At 37.0% G+C, this 20,663-nt stretch overlaps 1 protein-coding gene across 4 annotated transcripts in view; it reads right to left on the reverse strand.

Moving 5' to 3' along the window:
- MYBPC1 (myosin binding protein C1) overlaps positions 1 to 16,675 on the reverse strand; it is a 103,115-nt gene extending 86,440 nt beyond the window's left edge. For 3 of the 4 annotated variants that reach the window (XM_081331213.1, XM_081331214.1, XM_081331212.1), the window contains exon 1: positions 16,567 to 16,668. In XM_081331213.1, coding sequence (XP_081187339.1) covers positions 16,567 to 16,591 — 25 coding nt within the window. In that variant the 5' untranslated portion in view covers positions 16,592 to 16,668. Of the gene's footprint in view, positions 1 to 16,566 lie in introns of all 4 variants that reach the window. The other variant, XM_081331215.1, reaches the window with a different exon arrangement.
- Between the last annotated feature and the right edge of the window lie 3,988 nt (positions 16,676 to 20,663).

Here is a 20,663-nt window from a genome sequence, read left to right on the forward strand (position 1 = left end):
TGAAGGTACTTCAGACTAAACATAGAACATAACCAAAAAGATTATAAATCCCTGAAATAGAATTGCAGAATAAGAGAAGACTTGAGGGCCTGAAAGTGTATATTTTAGAAAGTAGCAATATTTTTTTTTATGTTGATTTCACAAAAATCTTTCAAAATGTATTTTGAAAGAAAGATTCGGTAGGAAGAAAGTCAAGTTAAACTCAGTTTCTGAGGACAACAGAGATACATTCATGAAATTCTGTCAGTAAGAATACTGAAATTCTTTACCACTGCTGTCTTTCAAGTTCCTTCCTAACTTTTCAGCCTACCTTGCAGCTCAGCTATTCCCTGGTGGTCTCTTGTTCAAGTAATAAGTAATGCTAAAGGTAAAGGTAAAGGTTCCCCCGCACATGCGTGCTAGTCATTTCCGACTCTAGGGGCCGGTGATCATCTCCATTTCAAAGCCAAAGACCCAGCGCTTGTCTGAGGACGTCTCCGTGGTCATGTGGCCGGCATGACTAGACGCCAAAGGCGCACGGAACGCTAAACCAGCTTAATTTACAAGGTTAACCATATCGTCCCAGGTAACATATAACCCAATAGCTCTGAATTGAAAAATTGCAAGATAGTAAGTTTAAGAAAAAAAATCGGTCAAAATGGCCATTCAAGAGCATCAATGAAGACATACAAGATTTAAATTTATATCTCATTTATTTATTGCATTTTATTCTAAGGACTATGTCATAAAAGCATAAAACAAATACATATATTCTATAAAATAGAATAAAATTGAGATAAAAATAAAAAGGTGCAAAAATAGAGCAGGACAATTACCATTCTCATTCCTCAAATGTCCTCAGAATAGTTTGGTTTGAAATAATTGCTGGAAGTTGACCTGCTCCAAGAGGGGACCCGTTCCATGGTGAGCATTGGCTATGGACTCTCCTCTCTTCACCTCATCAGCTTGATATAACATCATAGATTGTAACATATAATACATTCTGAATAGGTCAGATGGGCAACTTCTACATCAAGGAAGGTGACCTATACGCACCAGTAAGCAGGGCTTTTTTTTTCTCATAGAACGCTCAGAACGGAGTTCCGGCACCTTTTTTGGATGGAACCTTGTAGGGTATGCAAAGTGGGTTGTATGACATGTGTGAGTTCCGGCACCTTTTTCTTTTACAAAAAAAGCACTGCCAGTAAGTAACCTAACTGTGACTCCACATGGACATCAGATGTTAAAAATAGCACTGCAAGTTACATTTGAACTCTGCTGTGATTGAGAAACTGATGTTAGATGACTGTGATGACTCCGATTTCCTTGCAATATGGACCAATTAGACCATCAGTTTCCAAGTGGTCTTCAAAGGCAGAACCATGGAGAGTGACTAAAATAATCTAGTTGGGTGTTAATGAGGGCCCAAGTCATTCCCGATACTCCCATGTCACACCTTTGCTCCGCGAGCTGCATTGGTTACCAGTTGTCTTCCGGGTGAGGTTCAAGGTGTTGGTAATGACCTACAAAGCCCTTCATGGCATGGGTCCAGAATACCTTGGGGAGCACCTGCAGCCGGCGTCAACTTCCCTCCGCCCAGTACGCTCCCACAGAGAGGGCCTCCTCAGGGTGCCACCGGTCAAAGAATGCCGACTGGTGGCCCCCAGGGGGAGAGCGTTCTCTGTGGGTGCACCGGATTTATGGAACCATCTTCCGGTTGAGCTCCGGATGGCGCCCGATCTCCGCTCCTTCCGGCGCGATCTTAAAACCCATCTCTTTAAACAAGCTGGCCTGGCCTGATGGGACGGGGTGGGATTTTTATAAATGACTTTAATTTTAAATTTGTATTAATTTATGGGCATTGTTTAATCATGTTTTAATAATTTTAATTTTTGTATCTAGTTTTTATGTATTGCCCTGTTCACCGCCCTGAGTCCCCTGGGAGAAGGGCGGTATATAAATTAAATAAATAAATAAATAAATAAATAAATAAATAAATAAATAAATAAATAAATAAATAAATCCTTGGCAGGGAATCTCATTCCAGGAAGGACCACAACCATGCATCAGCCAAAGCTGACTAATAATACCCCTATCTTCAATAGGTTCCACCTGCTTATCTAACAATAACTGAGACTCCTAGACCCTCATGTCACACTCCTGCTCTTTAAAAGGGAATACCAGCCCCCTTCTGCATGAAACATACCTTTTGCTTCAGTTTTAGTTAGTTTTGTTTCATTCATATCTCCAGACTCTGGTTCAAGATGTTTTTTTTTTCAGGAATTCTATGACCACCTGGCTGGCTCATTCATTCATTTTCATTCCTTCATTCACATGCTTGTATGCCGTTTCCCATTTAGAACTCGCAAGGGCATTTATAATACAATGTTTAATGAGGAACTTTACTGTTAAACATTGAACCTGATTACCAAGACAACCTACTTCACAGAGATTTTGCTGTGATGAAGAATTTGGAGGAGGGAATGCTATGTACCATGCCTTGAGTTCCCAGAGGAAAGGTAGAATCAACTAATTAGATAAATAAATAATGTAAGGGTCAATGGAGAGGTTTTTTTAAAAAAAGAATCTGGGGGAGAGGTCAATGCTAAAAAGACTGGCGAGTATGCTTCAGGTGTATGTACTTGTGTTGAGACAGTACTTATTCTAACATTTAAAAAGTATTTAGCTAGACATTATTGCATGAAAGCAACTTAAGCTAAGGAAAATGCCATTACTTTCCCAATTTCTTTTAAAAATTATAAATAGCAATATGAAAATTAAATAGATAGCTCAGTTTTCCTTAGGACTCTGATCAATTGCCTTGTCCTCCCATAGAGTATCTGTTAACTAAACACAATCATAAACTTTGAAAGTGTCACATTTTTTTTCTGAGCCAAGTGCCTCATTTGGCCTTTGGATAACAATCCAAGACCCACAATCAGTGGGTAGAACCAAATTAAATGTGATTTTCTTTTCTTACATTGTTACATTATTAACTTTAAATGTGAGTAATAGGATTGTTCACCATTCATGCATTTAACAATTACTCCTTCCTCCACATTAAAAATTACACTTGGATAACTTTGGTGGGTTCTGAGGGCCTCAGCCATTCATTTCTCTGGAAGAGCAAATATTTATTTTATGTCATCATGAATGAACGAACCTTTATTGTCAAAGTACAACCATGTATACATTGAGATTGGCTGAGCCTCCCTTCGTGCCCCCACCCCCAACTCACAGTGACACAAACCCTCCATCTTATTACACCATGTGAGCTAATTGCACAACACACCGGCCTCGCAAGTCAATCTGTTATATAGATGACAGAGACGATAATGTAATCTGCATTATTTGTGCAATGTTAAAACAAGTGTGTCGTTATTATGGTTTACATGTGGTATGGCCACACCTAGGCATGCCATTATGGGGGTCAAATAAGATCTTGTAGAGGTTTTGAAGAAGTTTTAATATAAATGTTTTTATATTTAACATTTAATATATTTATATTGGTGGTGGTAAGTTCACAGTCTTGAACATTTTCTGCAATTCTTGGTACACCTATGAATGTCATGGAATCCAACTCTGAAAAACAAAGAATGATCCATGGAAAGAAGAACATTCGCAGGCTTGTTGCAGCAGCAAATACTATATACTGCATTTCCAGAACTTATCTATTGCAGAAGAATTTCTTGAGTCACATTAAGGGAAATTTACTGGAAGGTCTCCTGAGGACACATTCCATGGACATCCCTTTCTTTATATCCCTCTCACTCTACAGCAGAGAGTCCGTCCGGCCTCATCTGTATGTCTGCTGAAGACACTCTACCTCTGCATGCCAGTTTTTTAAAGCAGGTTTTAAGACATTTTATAACTGAAAATCTATGCATCTATTCTGGCAAGAGGTTGTCTGAGGCTGTGGGAGGGAGACTCCCACTACATTGTGAAGGCCATTGCATCAACTGAGGTGGATCAAAAATGCTGCAGGAGGCAGATTCCCAGGGCTCCAGAATCTCTCTTCTGCTGTACTGCACAGCCTTCCTTCTGTATAATTGCCAGCTGTGACTCAATATGCTGCAGCCAACAGGTCTCTTCTGCACTTCAGGGAAGAACCAATATTCCTGCTGTATCACACAATTTTTATAGTACCTGGCAGGTTATCTTCAAGCACAAATTAGTGCTTAAATGATGATGACACTGTGAAGCATAAATCTCCTTCCTGTTGCACTAGGCTGCCCTTATAACAGGGGTCTTCAAACTTGGCGCCTTTATGACTTGTAGACTTCAACTCCCAGAATTCCTCAGCCACCATGCCTGGCTGAGGAATTCTGGGAGCTGAAATCCACAAGTCACAAAAGGGCTAAGTTTGAAGACCTCTGCCTTATATCTACTCCCTGTCAAATACAACACACAAAACCTAAAGCAGATCTCCTCAAGCATTTTTATTTGTACTATGTATTAACAAGCTCCTCTTTTTATCTCCTGATTGCAGTTGAATTGTAAACATGTATATTTACTTTAAAAAAAAGTAACTTCCATTGCATTTGCTGGGAACCAGTATCCAATAAAGTGTGCAATAGACTTACTGACTCTGTTGACCTGAAGTTTCAAAGGCAGCCTTGTTGAAGAAGGCTAAATGCAATAAGGTTGGAAATGTAACCCATCTCTGCTTTATACACTAGAAGAACATGCCTAGAATATCAAGATGTGACATCTAATTAAGAGAGTAAAAGCACAGCTGTTACTTAGTTTTGCACAGAGAAATGCTTTCATGGTTTAGCCATCCAAGAAGAGGATTATGGATCCTGATTTACACCAATACCCAAGGCTCACCAAGGAGCCTGAGTCTTGTCGGACCATTTGTTGACTGATGAAAATAGGGTAGCTACTTACACATTTCCATCACTCTTATTTTTAGACAGAACTGCATTGCCATTTTTTTAAAAAAAGAAAAGGACTAAAGAGGAACAGATCTGATGAAAATGTGCCACTCAATAATGATACACATTTAGGAGATGACACAGATGTAGATACAGATGCAAATATAGATTTAGATATCGGGATGCTGAAAAACATCAGGGCAACCTCTGGATGTCCAATAAGCACTTAGAAAAAAAAAGGTGTCATTGCAAACTTTAGGAAAATTTGATGAGATTTCATCTGCCTTGCCTTACATATGATATTATGCCAAAAAAGCCAACACAGTGCTAGGCTGCATTAACAGAGGGATAGAATCAAGATCACGTGAAGTACTAATACCACTTTACAATGCCTTGGTAAGGCCACACCTGGAATACTGCATCCAGTTTTGGTCACCACAATGTAAAAGAGATGTTGAGACTCTAGAAAGGGTACAGAGAAGGGCAACAAAGATGATTGGGGGACTGGAGGCTAAAACATATAGGGAACGGTTGCTGGAATTGGGTATGTGTAGTTTAATGAAGAGACGGGTGAGGGGTGACATGATACCAGTGTTCCAATATCTCAGGGGCTGCCACAAAGAAGAGGGAGTCAAGCTATTCTCCAAAGCACCTGAAAGCAGGACAAGAAGCAACGGATGAAAACTAGTCAAGGAGAGAAGCAACCTAGAACTAAGGAGAAACTTCCTGACAGTTAGAACAATTAACCAGTGGAACAACCTGCCTCCAGAAGTGGTGAATGCTCCAACACTAGAAGTTTTTAAGAGGAGACTGGACATCCATTTGCCTGAAATGGTATAGGGTTTCCTGCCTGAGCAGGGGGTTGGACTAGATGACCTCCAAGGTCCCTTCCAAATTATTATTATTATTATTATTATTATTATTATTATTATTATTATTATTATTATTATGCATGATTTAGACAAACGTACATAAAATATGAGATCAGAGCTTCAACTGCTGAATCTCATGTTATGATATGCCGAATGTTTTACAATTTTGAAAATTGGGTGATTGGACCATCACATAAGATTGTACAGTTCTTATGTGGTGGTGCAGTGGTTAGAATGCAGTATTGCAGGCTAACTCTGCCCACAGCCAGAAGTTCAATCCTGATGGGCTCAAGGTTGACTCAGCCTTCCATCCTTCCAAGGTTGGTAAAATGAGGAGCCAGATTGTTGGGGGAAATATGCTGACATTTATAAACCATTCACAGAGTGCTGTAAAGCACTATGTAATGGTATATCAATCTAAGTGCTATTGCTATCCCTGCATCTCTGAAATGAAGGAATGGGCAGCTATGAAGGAATGGGCAGCTATGGCTCCTTTATGATCTGTGGATTTCAACTCCCCAAATGCCTGAGCCATCCTTGCTTACTGAGGAATTCTAGATGTTGAATTCCACAGGTCAGAAAAAGGTGCTCACCCCTGCTGTAATGGGTGGAGTTTCTGACCAAATGACTCTATGTCTCTTCAAAGTATTGTTTGATGAAAGTCATGGGAAACTTTTTTTCCTTCTTATGATTCCTTATTTGACAGATTTGGACTGGCAGCCACTGAAATAGAAGCAGACATATGAAACAGAACATATGCCCACATTCTTTCTGTATTTGTATTATACTTTGATTTAATGTTTAACAACCAATTATTTATTGATTTTATTCTATTATTTCATTTGGTTATTCTATTACTGTCTTTTTTGGTTCCAGATATTTGCTGGATTTTATTTTAATTCCTGTGGCTTTTGTTCTTCTATTCCATTGTGAAACACCCAGAGTAACTTTGGCAAGTCGGTTGGCTATATCAATCAAATGAATGAATACATACATACATTTAAACATTTCTCTTTGAATTTTTGATATTCATCAATGACATTTTTTTCCTAGCTAATCCAATTAAGAAATAGTACACTCTTTCAGCCTAAATGACTTTTATTCGTTGACAATCAAATTGAGACAAGTTTATTTATTTATTTATTTATTTATTTATTATATTTTTATACCGCCCTTTTCCCGAAGGACTCAGGGTGGTGTACAGGGCAATAAATATAAAACAGAATACAAAAGTTAAAAAACAATTAAATATAATGCCCAAATTTAAAACAATAATTAAGAACATATTAAAACCCCTGCCCTAACCCATCAAACCAGGTCAGATTGCTCAAATAAATACGTTTTTAGGTCGCGCCGGAAGGAGTGAAGGTCGGGGGCCATCCGGAGCTCAACCGGCAAGCGGTTCCACAGGTCTGGCGCGCCCACAGAGAACGTCCTCCCCCTGGGGGCCAGGGTATATATCAAGTTATGATATATAGAGGAAATGTACTTAAATATATACTGATGTAGGAATTATGATACCTGTATTTCTGCCACTTTTACAAAGATCTATGAAATGTGCCTCTTCACTGTCCAAACTAAAATATCTTATCTCTACTGTACTCAGTTGTATTGTCAAACAAGAACCAGATTGCCCGTAAAACCAGATTAATTTGAAAAGATTTATATAGTGCATGACAGATTGCTTTATTTATGGCACTTAAATAAAATGTGGCCCCAAAGTGTTGGCAAATATTACCATCAGATATAAGTATGGCAAAGAAAGAGAGAATGAGGTGGTGGAGATAATAATAATTGCTTATTAATGACAATTATAAAGTGGACCCTTAAAACATCTGTCAATAAATTTTCAGGCTATACACATTTACACATAGCTAAAATTATTATTTTAACTATAAAGCAGATAATTGATATATTTCTTCCAATTATACAAGCTTTACAATTGCTTTTAAATTCCCACAAAGAGAACAATTCCCTATGGCTAGTTGCCATCCATACATTCTGCCATTTACATTTAAATAAACCAAAACATCTTCATGATTACCCTGTGGAAATAAAATTTTATTTATTTTTGCTGCCTTGATTGTAAAATATTTGCTTAAAGCAGCGTTTCTTTAATTTTCTGCAAACATAGATAATTAAATAAACACTTAGAAAATGTGCAACCACTCAATTAACGAAACACTTTAATTGTTCTCCTCGTTAAGAGCCCAATAGTTACCATTTTGTAGGAAACTAAATCATGATTACTGCATGTTTGCATTTGTGTATGTCCTCCCCACTATTTCAAAAACCTTTTAAAACTCCATTTTGTACCCAAAAGTAATCTAAAATTAAATATGTATTTACGACTTGAATTATTTTATCTACCCACACATAATATACACAACCTGTAGCATATATTTGATAATAAATGATCTTTAGTAGAACTTCTACTAATCTTCATCTCCATCTGCAGGTAAATACTTTCTCCACTTTTCTTCTTGACTGCTACACATACCTGTGGATACCTGTACCTTTCAAGAGCACTGAAAGATTTGGATTAATTGAAGATAAATCAAACCTAGAGAGCCAGTTTGCTGTAGTGATTAAGGCTTCAGACTAGAAACCAAGAGACCCGAAGTTCAACCAAGTTCTACAATAGTGTAGATATAGGAAAATCTTCTTTCAGAATTGTCAGTTGGGTTTCAGTGTGGTAACTTTCAGAGAATGTAGGTTAGTTGAGCACTATGATTGATAACTTGACAACTATGCTTTGGACGATACTTTTCAGACTCCTTCCCAAGTGGGAAATTTCAAAAATAGTTTGTGATATTGTAATATGTGCTTGTGTGGGAAGGAATTTGATGTACAGTGAATAATAAACATATTCCAGAAGTGGTGAACTCTTGGCAGAGCTTAAAGTATCCCTAGGTGGTAGTGAGCTAAATGTATTATAATTTGTGTTCAAACATTGGCTGATATAGTTTCCAGTGTTTACCAATTTAGCAACAGCCTACTTGAATCATTTTAACTGAGATGCATATATTCAGAAGGATAGTGATCTTGATTCAAACATGATGAGTGGGAGTTTTAAAGGTCGACATTAATTTAATATCATAGGAGGAAGTGTGGGACATGAACATGAAAACATACTTGTGAGGTAGCATTAAACCTAACTGTAACATCCCCGCAGAAGTTAGGTCCTCTTTTTACCTCTGGGTCTATTACATAAGGACAGAAGTCTCCAAACTTGGCAACTTGCTTGACAAACTTCCCCTGGCTGGGGAATTCTGGGAGTTGAAGTCCACAAGTCTTAAAGTTGCCAAGTTTGGAAATCTCTGCATAAGAAAATGGCCAATTATAAATCAACATACAAACTGAGACTGTGGTCTTTTCTTAATGCAATGGTTAAAGAAAGTTAAAACACCTTATGACAATGAAGAACTACAGGCAATATAGATTGTTAACTGCTCTTTCTGGAGATAAAATAAAATTATTTTCCATATTAAATTGGACAGACTTAAAAGTTACATGGTTATAAATGCACAGCTGAAGGACCACTAGAGGGCAAATAAATACATTTTTTTATTTTTTTATTTTAATTCCATTTATATCCCGCCCTTCTCCGAAGACTCAGGGCGGCTTACAAGCTTAGCAGTAGCCTTCATTCTATGTATATGCCTGCTTATTAGGGCTTTCACACACACCCCCAAGCGGCATTATTACAAAGTCAGCTTAATTGCCCCCAACAATCTGGGTCCTCATTTTACCTCCCTCGGAAGGATGGAAGGCTGAGTCAACCTTGAGCCTGGTGGGATGCGAACCTGCACTAATTGCAGGCAGCTGGTGTTACTTAAGGAGGCATTAGCCCACTGCTCCACCAAGGCTCTGTTTGCCCTGAAATGAAATAAATTCTTTCTCTCTTAATTTTTTTCTGAAATACAAAGTTTATTACTGAAAGAGTAAGTTTATACTCATATAATTTTCCATCTAGACCAGAATTTACTTTAACAGCAGCTATCCATCATATCCAGCTGGAACTTTTCCAAATATTTGCAATGGATTCTTTTAAACTAATAAGTTAGGCACTGAACCCGAGATCTTCTTCATGAAAACCTTATAATTTACCAGCATGTCTAGGTTAACTATACAAGTATATTCTCCCTCATCCTTAAAACATAACAGCTTGCTAAATCTGTTCTAACAGTGCTTCTGATTGGCTCCAGCAGAACTTAAAAGGCCTGGATAATAAATATGGAGGTATAAAGTCTTCATGATTGGTAATGACCTATAAAGCTCTAAATGGCTTGGGTCCGGATTATCTAAGGGAACACCTGCTGCCAGCATCAACTTCCCATCGTCCTGTGTGCTCCCACAGGGAGGGCCTTCTTAGGGTACCGCCGGTTAAGGAATGCCGGTGGGTTATTCCCAGGGGAAGGGCGTTCTCTGTGGGCGCGCCGGCCCTTTGGAACCAACTTCCCACGGAGCTTAGGACTGCCCCCGACCTTTGCTCATTTCGCAGGGACTTGAAAACCTGGTTTTTCGAGCTGTCTGGCCCCGACTGAGGGGTTTTAATTATTTAATTAATGGGGTTTTAGTTAAATTCAGGGACTTAATTTAATCTCAGTTTTAACTGATTTTAACTTTGTATGTTATGTATTTTAATTTTTCCCTGTACAGTAAACCGCCCTGAGTCCTATGGGAATAGGGCGGTATATAAATTTAAATAATAAAATAAATAAATAAATAAATGATTATTCTTTAGCATGATCTATTATTTTGCTTAGTTTTTTCCCCACTTTGTGGTAGCTGGTACTGCTCCGTAATAGGCCCCGAAGCCCTAGTAAAAAGAATATTTGGGTTATATTTAAACTCTTCCACAGAACTAACCTGGAAACAATCTAAACTGCAGGTGAATAAGTATTTTTTTTAAAAAAACCTACACATCGTAAATCATCAGATTGGTGATGGCACTCTTTCTTTGTTTTGAAGTAAGAAAAATATCCAATTATAATGTAGAGAAATAATGTCAAAGATTTTATTAGTTCATCCTGTGAACCATAAGTTACAACAGCTTTTATTTTTTCTACTTTACTTCATCTGAACATTGCCACTTTTATTCATAAAATCTCTTTTCTTTTGCCCTTACCATTGATTTTTGCTTTCCCTGTTGACAGTGCATAGAAAGAAAGGAGAAAATCATAGTAACTGAGGTAAAATCTCTGCTCCATACCCACCCAATAGTTGACTGTCTGGTCTCTTTTAGAAGCATCCTGTAAGAGAAAAACTTTCTCTTTCCTGCAAACGCTTGTATTGTCAGGCTGTTTTTGTATTCAAGCACATTGGCCTGAAACTCAACTAAAAACTTGCAGATTGTAATGCTTTCAAAAGCTCAACATCCTGCACTGGCATTGAATTCTAGATTAGGTCTTGCTAGTGCAGAATAAAATTCCTCAAGCTTGAAAGCTCTTGAAAAAGGAACAAAGGCATCCCCAGATGTCAAAATGATGCCTGCGACCACATAATTGAAGCCCTATCCCTTTTTTATATGAGTCAGACGCCCCTGAAAAGGAAGAAGGAAAGATATCTGATAGCATAGCTCTTAATGCTTAACATTAAAGGGTCAAAGTCCTCAGAACTTTCCCCATGACATCTGTATTTTTGTGGCAGAGGAGAAATTAAAAAACCAGTCAATCCTTTTTTAGATTTATCTGTCAATTAGAAACTATTTTTTCCAGTTTCAGAAAAAGATCCTCCAAAGATTGACTGTCTATTAGCTAATATTCAATTAGACATTCATTCTATTATGGTATTCCAATGAGCCATTATATAGCAATTCATTAGCGGTTAACAATGTATAGCCAATAACTTTCTGAAGAATGGTACCTTAATATTATTTTCCTTTTGTTCCTTTTAGCCTTTGCATGAATCTTTATAGCTAAAAAGGGGAAGTTGATTATTCTAAATGTCATACATTTGCTAAAGTCAATCATCTTCCTATCATTAAATCCAATTCTATTAGAATACATTTACTTCAAATGCCGAACGAACAAAATTAATTATAATCTTGCACTTTTGCAGTTACAAAAACAAGCTCTAACCCTAGAAAACGAGGTCTTTGGTTATGTTCAAGAGGAAGGGAGCCTCATTTTTATATTTTTTTAAAATAAGATAAAAAGAAGTTATATAGGCAAATATATAAATCATTTGATGTATCGCATTCAGTTTTGCTTTTTAGGAACATAATTTCAGAATCTCTAAACTACTGAACAATAAAAACAGAGGCATGAATTTCTTGCGGCCTGAGGTTAATAAAACTGAATTGATTTAGCAATCTTGTGAACTTGACAGCTTATTAGAGGAAGTTAAAAGCCAATCAATGACTTCTGCACATTATTAATTGAACAACATTGACTTGCATTTTGCATTACAAGAGAGATAATATAATTCTAGTCCAAAAATACTTGCATGAAGATCATTCTCTGCATTGATACCTGATAGTAAGAGTCTGAGGGGGATAACTTCCACCTCAGAAAATGAAGATGTATCTGAATATTGTAGTACGTTTCTATTCATAAGTTTAGAGTTGCATTGTTATATTTCATCTGTCTTTGCATGCATCAGTCTTTGCATACATGTAGGCCATTTGGAGAGCTGTTATTCTGTATCCATGTGAACAATTCTGACTCTCTAGCAATCTCCCATTTGTGACCATGTGCAACAGATTAAACATTCTGAAGATGCAGCATTATATGAAATATTTTGAACACACAATGGCACCGCTACCCATCGCAGATTGATGGATGCTGATGGATATGATTTCCATTCTAGCCTATTATTAAGATAGATTATGTCGAGTAATATCCATGGTACTTCTATTCAAAGAAGTATAGATCAATGGAACAGAGTTTCTCTTAATTGATGCTCAGTTTTATCTGCAGTCATTTTCTTGTGTGACAACCACAGAACAGATAAATCATGAGATTGGCAAAACTTAGCATTTCTTATACATTCAGCTATAGATATAATTTTACTTGTATCTGTATCGCAATTCACAAATTAACCCACCAAAATAAAGACTGGTAATGGAGACCATATAGCTAATTTAACTCTACCCTGAAGATACACTATGAAGATATACTATATACACAGGTAGTCCTCAACTTATGGTCACAATTGAGCCAAAAATTTCTGTTTCTAAGCGAGACATTTTAAGACCTTTTATTGCCACAGTTGTTAAATGAATCACTGCAGCTGTTAAGTTAGTAACATGGTTGTTAAGTGAATCTGGCTTCCCCACTGACTTTGCTTGTCAGAAGGTCACAAAAGGGGTTCACATGACCCTGTGACACAGCAACCGTCATAAATATGAACCAGTTGCCAAGAGTTTGAATTTTAATCTCGTAACCATGGGGATGCTGCAACGGTCATAAATGTGATAAATGGTAATCACTTTTTGCAGTAACGTTGTAATTTCAAACAGTCACTAAATGAACTTTTGTAAGTCGAGGACTACCTGTATTCCCATTTGCATTACAAATAGGATACCTTAAAAGGAAGCCTGAATAGGACTTGAGCTTTCAAATTTGCACACATATTTTACCCAGCTATTTTGGGGAAGGTACCTCATACATTGTCTTCCTGCATTACAGAGCTTTGTCAGCAAGAAAATAAATCCTTTCAGCCTGTCAACACTAGTTGCCTTGGACTGAGCCCTGTATGGTGCTGAGTCTTATTTTGAGGTGCTAAACTCCTTATAGCTTCTAGAGAGCTTAGCCTCTTATTTCTGTTGAGAACAGAAAACTTTATAACTAAACAGCTTGACAAGCAAGCCACTCTGTGTTGCCTCACACTACATATGAGCACATGCATAACAATGGCATATAAATTTGATAAGCAAATAATGAAAGTGTATAACAAAGTGTATAACAAAGTTCTCAATCAAATCACGGACCCATGAATTTAAAATAGTTAATATATGTAAAGAAGTAATTTGATTTTTTTTTATCCAAGGCTGCAGCAAATCAGCTATCCTGAACCAAGAGCCCTTCTAATGAACTGGACTATCATTCCCATGGGTTGGGGAAGGTCATCTCAACCATTGGTCTTTCTTGTTACTACCCCAGTCCAAAGATCCCTAATCCCCATGGTTTGACAGAAAGGAGACAAAAGCTGACAACAAAATTAGATCTTAATCCTGGAGAGTGATGGGTATTTGTCATTATGTACTTTTTGTTTATAATTGATTAACATGAGATTCTACTCCTTATTTGTTTTTTTTAAATGTTACTCTGGCTTAAATGTCATTCTTCATTTAAATTTAAATTCATTCTGACCCCGAAGAGTCACGAAATTTTGTCTTTAGGTTTAACCAAGAACTACAGGTTAAAATAAGACCATATAGGGGTCTTAGAAATTATTAGTAACTAACTTTGTATATTGAGAGACAGAATGAGAGAGACACACACAGAGAGAATATACCTTTTCCTTATGACTGTAACAAAATAAAATAACAATAAAGATCCCAAACTTAAACCTCGTCAGCTAAACTTTGTAGTGTTTACCACTACTCCAGATTATACAATTATACAGACAATACAAAACCAGCAGATTGTATCACGAAGCCAACACCTATGATAATCAGCTAGCTTCAATCACATTCAGAAAGTTAACTATAAATGCTCAAAACAAACAGGTCAAACCTCACGGCTCTCCATTAAATCAGAGACCACATGAAAGATTTTAACTTAAGTCAACAACTGAGCTAGAAAGATTTTGGAAAAAGTACATATTCAATCCACTGTTCCAATGAAAGTCGGCCATAAAATGCATACCCCTCATAAATTAACTTGTATTATCAGTACAGAATGGAAAAAAAGAAAAGAAAGAGAAAAAGAAAGAAAGAAAGAAAGAAAGAAAGAAAGAAAGAAAGAAAGAAAGAAAGAAAGAAAGAAAGAAAGAAAGAAAAATACAAGATCTGAGGTGTGAAACACACTAGCTGTATATGGATGTCATTTAAAGCACACTTCATAAAACACTCAGAATATCCCTGTCACAGACTGACAGACAAGGTGTAATCCCCACTGTGGCACTATCTAATATGCCCAGAGGGTTTTTTCACATCCCTAAAATGGGAGGGAATTATGTTCACAGTATGAAACAAACAGAATCATCTGAAACGTATCAGAGGGGAGTATGTTTGCTAGCATAACAACATCTTTTTTTCAGATGTTCTCTCAATCCAGAGAGCAATAATGATGGTGCTTTCACAAATGGAAATTACCCATGAAAATATCATTTCCATCTTCCTAGATAAAAAGGGTATGTTTATCTCACAGGTCTTAAATAAAAGATTGTGTTGTTTTAATATTTCTCCTAAGAGAATGGCATTAAGTTTGATGTATAATGTGAACCTATGATAGTGGAAAGGAAGGAACTAGGCTGGTTTTATTCAGGGAGAATTTAAGTTTCCTTCTGATGTAACAGTAATACCATTCAACTTAACAGAACTTTGTTCCCAGAAAGAATACACAACACTGAAAAGCAATACAAGACCTGTGGGTACGTTGTACTTGCAGTCACCCTTGGCACCCTGCCCTACTTCTGACTTCAAACTTTTATTATTTTAGCTATAGGAAAAGTAATGTGACATGTGACAAAGCAAGGTCCCAACAATTGGGATCATCTTTATTTCTAAGAATACCTCTGCATACTGGCTTCTGAGGCATTGTTTAAAAATGGAATGGCGTGTGGCCAGTATGTAGACCTTTATTTGACCTGCACAGAAAAAAAAGCTAAAGGTCGTACAGGGCACTCAGCTGGTGGAGGTGAATACCAATGTCAGTACTTGTAAATGGATGCTTTGTGAATGGCCAAAAGCTTTTTGGCAGCCATTTTGTAAATGCTGTGCAAACATTTTTGTAAATGCTGTGCAAACATTTCTCAAAATTCCAAATAAGTCTAGGGTGGTTTCAAATGTTTTCTTAGTCCTATACAGAACTAGCCTGTATGTGATCTTCTTCCTAAAAGAATAGTACAAAGCAAAGGAAGAGGCTTTTTGGTCTGGAGCCATAGCACATTGAAGAAGAACTGTATAAGAAGAAAGACACAATAGCAGGATTGTTGGGAACTTCTGACAATGAAAGTTGAGGAGCATCAAGACCTAGCCATTAAGAAACAACTAGACAACCTCCCCCTTCTCCCTACTGTGCAATGTTTTACAAAATGTTTGTAAATGTGTACTGTAAATCTTTGTAAAGGTTTTGCTGGAAAGGAATAAGGTCCTTCTCCAAACTTCAGGCAAGGAACAAAGTAACACCCTTGAAATTTAATGCATAACTTACAAAGACTTCACTTTCAGTCATATTACCTATATCTATATCTATACACCTATCATGTTACAAACCTAAAATATGATTTATTTATTAGTATAAAAATCAATGAAGTTTGTAAAGATAATATAAGTAAAATATCCTCTTAAATTTCCAGATTTGCAAATGTTAGGACAGGGTGCTTTCATAAAAATTAAGTACAACCATAGAACTAGTAATAATAGAATAATAATTCAACTGCCAACAATCCTGATAAGTAAGCCTGCACACAGCCCAAATTATATTTTTCCAGTTAGGCAGAGCTTTCTAGTCTTTACTACAAAGCCATTCAAATGTGGTTAAATAATCATGTAAGTTGCTTTAGTTTAGGGCATACATTAGTAGATGTCCATGAACAGAAATTTGATATTGCACCAATATAGTTTGCCTTCTCTGATCTCTCTTCATTTGCAAGCTGGTTTGAAAATGTGTATTTCAGAATTTCAATGTGATATATGCATGTATTAAAAAAACAGTTAAACTTACCAGCTGTTTTAGTGGGTTCTGGCATTGTTTCAGTTTGTCTTTATTCCCAGTATGTGCAAATATAAAAGCTAGGAAACATTGAGCCCCGGATACAAATGCAGCCCAGTATGACAAGCAGAGAGTGAGAAGAATTTTTCCACTTTATATACAGCCTTAAAATATCAATCAGAGTAGAACCTCCTCTCCTATCAATGTAAACCCTCTGAAAATTGACAGTTATGGGAGCTCAGCTTACATCTGTTGTTTGAAGCCACTGCCCCCCTCGGCTTTAGGAAGGAATCTCTGCTGCATTTCATGTGGCTGAGGAGATCAGCTATAACTTTCTAATTTCAGACCCATGGATCCACATACAACGTGGGGAATCAAACAGCTTGCCAAGCTATCAAAGGGCTTTTAGAGATGAGAGATTGGTCAATAGAGAATTGTCATTCCACCCAACCCTTGTGGCACTATAGCCCAGACAGATAACCTGATCAGAAATCTGCAATGCTACTTAACTATTTTTAGTTCTTTGATAAATAATTTAAACCTCGGAATGCTTTCCTTAACTTGAGGAATGTAGAGTGCTCATCTTCTGGGACAGGAGATTATGGCTGGCTTCAGTGACACTGCTCAAGGCAAGGACCACTAACGGAAGTGATACTTATTTTCCTCTTCATTCAAAAATGATGGACAATTTTTATCTGTGAATAAGAAGGCAAAAGAATGGTACATTAATGAAGGGCACACAAATATGATTTTTTTTACAAAAATTAAAAAACATGGCAGTACAACAGCACAGCTTTTGTGTAATTTCAGATGATTGTATGAATGAATCAAAACGGTTCTGTGACCAATTAAAAGGTCTAAGAAACAGGGTTGAGATATTTGCCTGCCTATCTACCTTATCTAGTGTTCCCCATCCAGGTACCTCCAGATGTTTTGAGATGAGGTGGGAATGCTCAGTATCAATCCATTTTATGCAATGAATGTAAAAGACAGATGAGACATGATCATGGTCACCATGTTAATATTTTTTTACCTCTTCTCCACAGTAATTTTTGACCCTCCTCCAGAACGATCGGCAAGATTAAGTCTATGCAGTCAGTAGCATGTTATTTCTTTTGCATGTGCTAACAGGAAATACTGTTCACCATCTATAAGTTCTTTAGAAGCATGGAGGCAATTGTCACAGGTATCAGAATTTAGGTATCAGATCTGAAGGATTGATACTTTTCATGCAGAGTAATAAGACTAATCAGTCCTAGTCCATGTTTATGTGAGTTAATGTGCTCAGTTTCCCACATGCCCCAAATTACTGTGTCATAAACTTCAACAGTTCTTTAAAAAGGGGAATGTAATTTAATACCGAAACATGCAATAGAAAACATAAATGTTGGGTTCAAACATGATGTGACTACATACAAGGAAATCTTAAGTGTGGAGAGGAACGTATGGTGTTTGAAGCCGTACAATTTTTTACGAGAAGAGAAGATTGTTCAAACCTGGTTTCAATATGGTCAATTACGGGCCAGGTGGAAAGAAGACCAGAAAATTTGTTTCTCAATGACTGATGAAAATTTGGTAAAGCAAATTAGAAATCAGGGTCCAGCACATATCAAACGGATATATCTTGCATTGATAGAAATTGACTCAGAAACAGAACTTGTTAAAGATTGTATGATAAAGTGGGCTCCGAATATTCAAGAAGTTATTACAATGGATACTTGGGAAAAGATTTGGGTGAGGAACGTAAAATTTACGCAAGCTCAAAATTTAAGAGAGAACTTTTACAAAATGTTTTATAGGTGGCATTTAGATCCTAAAAAGCTTGCAAGTATGTATCCGAACTATCAACCTAAATGTTGGAGATGTGGTGGCGAAGACGCAACATATTTTCATATATGGTGGACCTGCAAAAAGGTTAAAGCTTTTTGGATTAAAATCTGGTGGAATATGCAGAAGATATTCAAGCAAAGGATAAAGTTTTGTCCGCAATTGTTTTTATTGGGCATAATTACGGATACTACTGTTGTGGACACTAAGCTGATGTTGAACTTAATTACGGCAGCAAGACTGTTAGTAGGTCAATATTGGAAGAAGGAGGAACTGCCGACTATAGAAGAATGGACTCTAAAAGTTTCTGACCTGGCAGAAATGGCAAAGATTTCGGCTTATTTGAAAGACCACTTGCAACAACGTTATATTATGGAGTGGAAAAAGTGGATTGATTACATCCAGAACAAATATGGGACTAAAAAGTTTCATTTAGCATTTGTATAAGTTTTGATGTGATATTAGTATTGCTTGTAGTCATTTCATATGAGCTAGAGTGCAATAGACTTAATAGTTTATTGTTGTTAACATATGGTTGTTTATGATTGTTTTTACCTTTATACCTTGTATTTATCTCTGGGAAGTCGGGGAGGGGGGAAGGGGTGGGGGGAGGGATAGGGAGGGTTAGGAAGGGTTGGGTGGAGGGAGGGGGGAGGGATTGTTAAAGATAAAATGTATTGTAAAACTTTTCAATAAAAAAAAGGGGAATGTAATTTGATTAAATAATTGTTCCCATTTTTCCTATTATATCTTCTAGTCACATTAACCCAGCTTTTTTTTACTTGCCATTCTTTGCAATCTTTTTAACGGAAGTAGAGGAGAAAAAACAAAAGACTGTCTCAGAAGCAACAGTAATTCTATGGTACCACTTTACCTTCTCTGCATAGGCTTAATGAATCATATCATGATGATTCAGGGGACGGCCCAGATATTATTCAGGGTATCATAGCCCTCAACATCCCTAGCCATTACCTAGAGCAGTGTTTCTCAACCTTGGCAATCTGAAGATATGGGACTTCAATTTCTAGAATTCCTTAGTCAGCATGCTAACTAGGGAATTCTGGGAGTTGGTCCACACATCTGCAAGTTGCCAAGAGTGACAAACATTGATCTAGAGTACATTATGGGAGTGCACTTTTTGGGTGGGTGTGTGTGTGTGTGTAATTTTTGCTTTCCTATAATCCCAAACAGGTAGAAACTACTTGTTATGAATTATAGGAAGATTCACAATAAGGATTCCCTTATCTGAATATCTATAGTTAACCACATAAATTATCCTGTTTTGGGAGACGTCAATCTATGCAGCAAAGGCAACGACTGGCCTAGCGGCTTCCAGCTACAAGATTACAGATGTCATTGGGCTTCAGTTCATCACAAACGAAGCAAAAGAACAGTTGGGGCGGCTGATGGGATTTTCAACATATCTGGGATCTCAAGGGTGGAAAAGGGTAGAATAAACAGATTAATTGCATGGCTTAAATAGAGGTTATTGTTGATAGGTCACTTGTCCTCTGGAAAGACTTAGATTGTTTATAACACTCTCTCAGAATGTTAAAGGGCAAGAATGCAGATCATAGCAGTTCTTGTAGCAGTACTCAGTAATAATATGAGCTTTGTTTACCTCATCCTTGCAGAAAAATAGGGCTAAAATACGCAGATCCATTTTTAGGGACTATTGGAATTATCTCTGATTATAGTAGCTGAAAACTGGTGGTATAATTTCCTGCCAGATTGTGATGGGAATCAATTAAAAAAACAAATCTGTAGTGGAAACATAAGAAATACAAAGGACTACCACCCTCCAAAAATTTATAAGCCCGTCAGGTTTGCATCATCATGGGTCCTATGCAGCCCCCAATCACCCAGGCTGGAAAATATTTAATATGAAAATGTTGCAGGAAAACATAAATGTCTCTAGCTTTTTATTAATATACTTCCTACATTTTTTTCTTCTGTTCAGTCATGTCTAATTCTTGGCAGCTGCCTGGACAAATCATTGCAGTTTTTTGGCAAGGTTTTTCAGAAGTGGTTTGCCATTACTTCCTTCCTAGGGCTGAGAGAAGGTGAATGGTCACCCACTGGCTTTGTTCTGACAAGAAAAATAAGAGCCAGATGATAAGGAAAATAAACATAAAATAAAATTATGAATTTAATAATTTTGTAAATAGGGATTTGTAATCTGAACCACAATTAACACTAGGTCCTATTTTTTTCTGAATGAGTAATAGTTCTCCAACTTTGCTTGCAGAATATATAGTCAGTTTGATTTCTGGGTTGGCCAT

The sequence above is a fragment of the Vipera berus genome, assembly GCF_964194415.1.
Source record: "Vipera berus genome assembly, chromosome: 6".
NCBI classification, from domain to species: domain Eukaryota; kingdom Metazoa; phylum Chordata; class Lepidosauria; order Squamata; family Viperidae; genus Vipera; species Vipera berus.